We start from the raw sequence: 4,594 nt of genomic DNA, 5'->3' as shown, positions 1-4,594 counted from the left end.
GGAGCTTCAACGACAAGTTGATGGCCTATTAGGTAAGGGTTGGGTAAAAGAGAGTCTAAGTCCTTGTGTTGTACTTGTGAAACTTGTCCCCAAAAAGGATGGTACTTGGCGCATGTGCACTGACTGTAGGGCCATTATTGCTATTACTGTGAAATATCGCCGTCCCATTCCTAGACTAGATGACATGCTTGATGAACTCGATGGTGCTATTATATTCACTAAAATTGACCTAAGGAGTGACTATCATCAAATTAGCATGAAAGAAGGCGATGAATGGAAAACGGCTTTCAAAACCAAACATGGTCTCTATGAGTGGCTAGTCATCCCTTTTGGGCTGACTGACGCCCCTAGTACATTCATGCGGTTAATGAACCATGTTTTGAGGTATTTCATTGGAAAATTTGTCATTGTTTACTTTGACGATATTCTAATATATAGTCGCAGTGAATAAGAGCACATGGAGCATGTGAGATTAGTTCTTGAGGCACTTCGACAGGCTCGTTTATACGCTAACCTTGAGAAGTACACCTTTTGTACTAACGAGCTTGTGTTCTTAGGATATGTAGTGAGCTCACAGGGAATCAAAATGGACGAGTCCAAGATTGAGGCATCAAGCAATGGCCAACTCCAACATCCGTCCATGAGGTGCGCAGCTTCCATGGATTGGCAGGCTTCTACCGACAATTTGACAAAGACTTCAGCACCATTGCTGCCCTATTGAGTATGGTTGCTCTTTTGCAGAAATTTGAGGATGTTTTCCCTGACGAGATCCCTGATGGCTTACCACCCATTCGAGGGATTGAACACCAAATCGACCTGATTCCTGGAGCACAACTACCCAACAAACCTGCTTACCGCATGGGCCCTGAGGAGACAAAGGAGCTTCAACGACAAGTTGATGGCCTATTAGGTAAGGGTTGGGTAAAAGAGAGTCTAAGTCCTTGTGTTGTACTTGTGGTACTTGTCCCCAAAAAGGATGGTACTTGGCGCATGTGCACTGACTGTAGGGCCGTTAATGCTATTACTGTGAAATATCGCCGTCCCATTCCTAGACTAGATGACATGCTTGATGAACTCGATGGTGCTATTATATTCACTAAAATTGACCTAAGGAGTGACTATCATCAAATTAGCATGAAAGAAGGCGATGAATGGAAAACGGCTTTCAAAACCAAACATGGTCTCTATGAGTGGCTAGTCATGCCTTTTGGGCTGACTAACGCCCCTAGTACATTCATGCGGTTAATGAACCATGTTTTGAGGCATTTCATTGGAAAATTTGTCATTGTTTACTTTGACGATATTCTAATATATAGTCGTAGTGAATAAGAGCACATGGAGCATGTGAGATTAGTTCTTGAGGCACTTCGACAGGCTCGTTTATACGCTAACCTTAAGAAGTACACCTTTTGTACTAACGAGCTTGTGTTCTTAGGATATGTAGTGAGCTCACAGGGAATCAAAATGGACGAGTCCAAGATTGAGGCATCAAGCAATGGCCAACTCCAACATCCGTCCATGAGGTGCGCAGCTTCCATGGATTGGCAGGCTTCTACCGATAATTTGACAAAGACTTCAGCACCATTGCTGCCCTATTGACTGCCGTGACCAAGAAGAATGACAAATTCTATTGGGGAGAAGCCCAAGACCAGCATTCCTCACCCTCAAAGACAAACTCACACATGCACCTGTTTTGACATTACCAAATTTTCACAAGACCTTTGAAATTGAATGTGATGCCTCTGGTGTAGGTATTGACGCCGTTCTCATGCAAGACAAGAGGCCTTGTGCATTCTTTAGTGAGAAGCTAGGAGGTGCTGCCCTGAACTACCCCACGTACGATAAGGAGCTCTACGCCCTTGTACGAGCATTAGAGACTTGGCAACACTACCTACGCCCAAGGGAGTTCGTGATACACGCTGATCACGAATCCTTGAAATTTCTCAAGGGCCAACCCAAGTTGAGCAAGCGCCATGCCAAATGGGTAAGTTTCATTGACACCTTCTCTTATGTCATTAAGTACAAAACTGGCAAAACGAATGAGGTAGCTGATGCTTTATCACGTAGACATTTCTTGCTTGCTGTGCTTGATGCTAAGTTGTTAGGATTTGAAATGCTTAAGGACCTATATGCACATGACACTGACTTCAGTGATATCTATGCATCTTGTATGAAGAGCCCACATGGAAAGTATTTTTTGCACAATGGATTTTTGTTTTATGTGGATAAATTGTGTGTCCCTAACTCTTCCATTCGTGATCTTTTGATTAGAGAGGCACACAGTGGTGGTCTCATGGGACACTTTGGCATTGTTAGACTCTAGCCATGTTACAGGAGCACTTTTACTGGCCATACATGCGTAGAGATGTTGAACGCATGGTTGGTAGATGTGTCACTTGTCATAAGGCAAAGTCTAAAACTAATCCATACGGCCTGTATACCCCATTGCCTATTCCTCACTATCCTTGGGTAGTCTTGCCTATGGATTTTGTCTTAGGACTACCTAGGTCACCAAGGGGTAATGATTCCATCTTTGTCGTGGTTGATAGATTCTCTAAGATGGCACATTTTATCCCCTGTCATAAAAATGACGATGCATCTCATATTACTAATTTGTTCTTCAAAGAAATTGTCCGTCTGCATGGCATGCCTAAGACCATTGTTAGTGATAGAGATGTAAAGTTCTTGAGTTATTTTTGAAAGACTTTGTGGTCTAAACTTGGCACTAGATTGTTATTCTCCACCACCAGTCATCCACAAAGCGATAGGCAAACTGACATTGTCAATCGCACACTTGGTACTCTACTTCGGGCTTTGATTAAAAAGAATCTTAAATCATGGGAAGAGTGTTTGCTTCATGTTGAATTTGCTTACAATCGAACTGTTTATAGTGCAACACACTACTCACCTTTTGAGATCGTTTATGGTTTTAACCCCCGACCCCCCTGGATTTGGTACCCATACCTTCCTCTGAGCACACAAGCTTAGATGGGAAAAAGAAAACTGATTTTGTGCGCAGGTTACATGCAGCCGTTAGGGCAAACATTGAGAGGCGTACTCAGCAATACATCCAGCACCGTCGTAAGATGATTTTTGAGCCTGGAGATTGGGTTTGGCTACACTTGAGGAAGGAGAGATTTCCCAAGCAGCGACAAAACAAGTTATCCCCAAGAGGAGATGGACCCTTTCGAGTACTCCAACGAGTCAATGACAATGCATACAAATTGGAGCTACCTGGGGAATACACGGTTAGCGCGACCTTCAATGTCACAGATTTGAGCCCATTTCTTGACGAGGAGGATCCAGATTTGAGGGCAAATCCTTCTCAAGAGGAGGAGACTGACTTGTGCACGGATCTCAGCCCACGTAATGACCCAGTCCGAGTTCAATTGGGCCCAGTCACACGTGCACGGGCCAAACTTTTCAAAGAATCCCTCCAAACCCTTGTTCGAATTGTTCAAGACCAACATGGAGTCCATAGAGATATTGAAGGCTTGGAAGGAGACAATCAAGTTATCTACACCATGATCCAAGCCCATGAAGAGTCAAGTGGGCCCCAAGCGAGTTGGCCGAATAGGGCCTTAGGCCTTAGTGTTTAGTTGAGAGTTAGATTAATTATTCTAGTAAGAGCATGGGCCGGCCATCTTGATCCCAAGATGGCCGAATTCCCCTTCCCTGTTTCCCTTAGGTTTTAGTAGCCAATAGCCTATAAAAAGGCTTGCTTTGTAAGGCTTTGAGATAGACGTTTTATGAATAAAATTTGCTTAGTTTTGAACTTTCTTCCTTGTGAGAATTTCGAGCCTTTACTTGCTCTTGACAAGGGTGCTGAGCAATCTTGTGTCTTGTCCTTGATTGTTCTACCGACCTATCCACTGGGTATTCACCTTCCATTGGAGTCGTCGTTCTACCGCCTTCTACCAATTCGTGTTGTCCGTGTTGGTTTTAGGTCCCGCAATCCAAGCGTTGGACAATCTCGCTAGATCCTTAGGCAAACGTGCTACGTGTCTCGAAACGTGTTGATTGAGGACCGTATCAGGCCTGGAGGTCCGATCCGGCTTTGGTATACTGCTAGTCGGACCCGCCGTTGTAGTCATTGCTAGAATTACTCCTACGTTGACCACGTGGTCGTGGCGGTACTAGACGAAAGAAGGAGGCTTAGACGTGCCGCCGCCAAGGATCATACTGAGATGTTTAGACTGAGAGGCATCATGAGGATGCAAGCAGACCGGATTGGGGAGCTCCAGGGGGACATAGCCATGGAGCAGGAGCAAACGAACGCTCTTAGAGGGGAGCACACCAAGTGAAAGTACAAGTGAAAGTTTCGGGCGACGGAACTCATGAAGAGGGGAGCACACCAAGTTCTAGTCAAGGGGGAGAGTCCGTGGGTTCAGTTGGGAACTAGGTTAGAGCTCCTTTGAGCTATGTTTTGATCCCATGAGGGGAATAGTTAGGGAAAGCTCTTAGTTAGCTACTTTTGTATTTTGGCCTAACTTTGTATATTGTCTCCCATGAGGGGAGGACCCCTTTAGTTTCATGGGATTACTTTTGTATGTACTTGACTAACTGCTCCTGTATGACTGTTTGAAACAGTTAT

The 4,594-nt window shown here is 44.6% G+C and overlaps 1 protein-coding gene across 1 annotated transcript; it reads left to right on the top strand.

The window, feature by feature from the left end:
- The first annotated feature begins 858 nt into the window (after window positions 1-858).
- On the top strand, window positions 859-4,304 carry LOC113757194. Its single transcript, XM_027300597.1, has 5 exons — window positions 859-1,081; window positions 1,752-1,984; window positions 2,045-2,190; window positions 2,730-2,797; window positions 4,141-4,304. The coding sequence occupies exons 1-5, from the start codon at window positions 859-861 to the stop codon at window positions 4,302-4,304; spliced, it is 834 nt and encodes a 277-aa protein (XP_027156398.1).
- Window positions 4,305-4,594: the final 290 nt, after the last annotated feature.

The sequence above is a fragment of the Coffea eugenioides genome, unplaced genomic scaffold, assembly GCF_003713205.1.
Source record: "Coffea eugenioides isolate CCC68of unplaced genomic scaffold, Ceug_1.0 ScVebR1_2830;HRSCAF=3932, whole genome shotgun sequence".
Lineage (NCBI taxonomy): Eukaryota > Viridiplantae > Streptophyta > Magnoliopsida > Gentianales > Rubiaceae > Coffea > Coffea eugenioides.
Note: the sequence above shows the minus strand (reverse complement) of the source record. Positions and strands in the feature narration are given on the sequence as shown.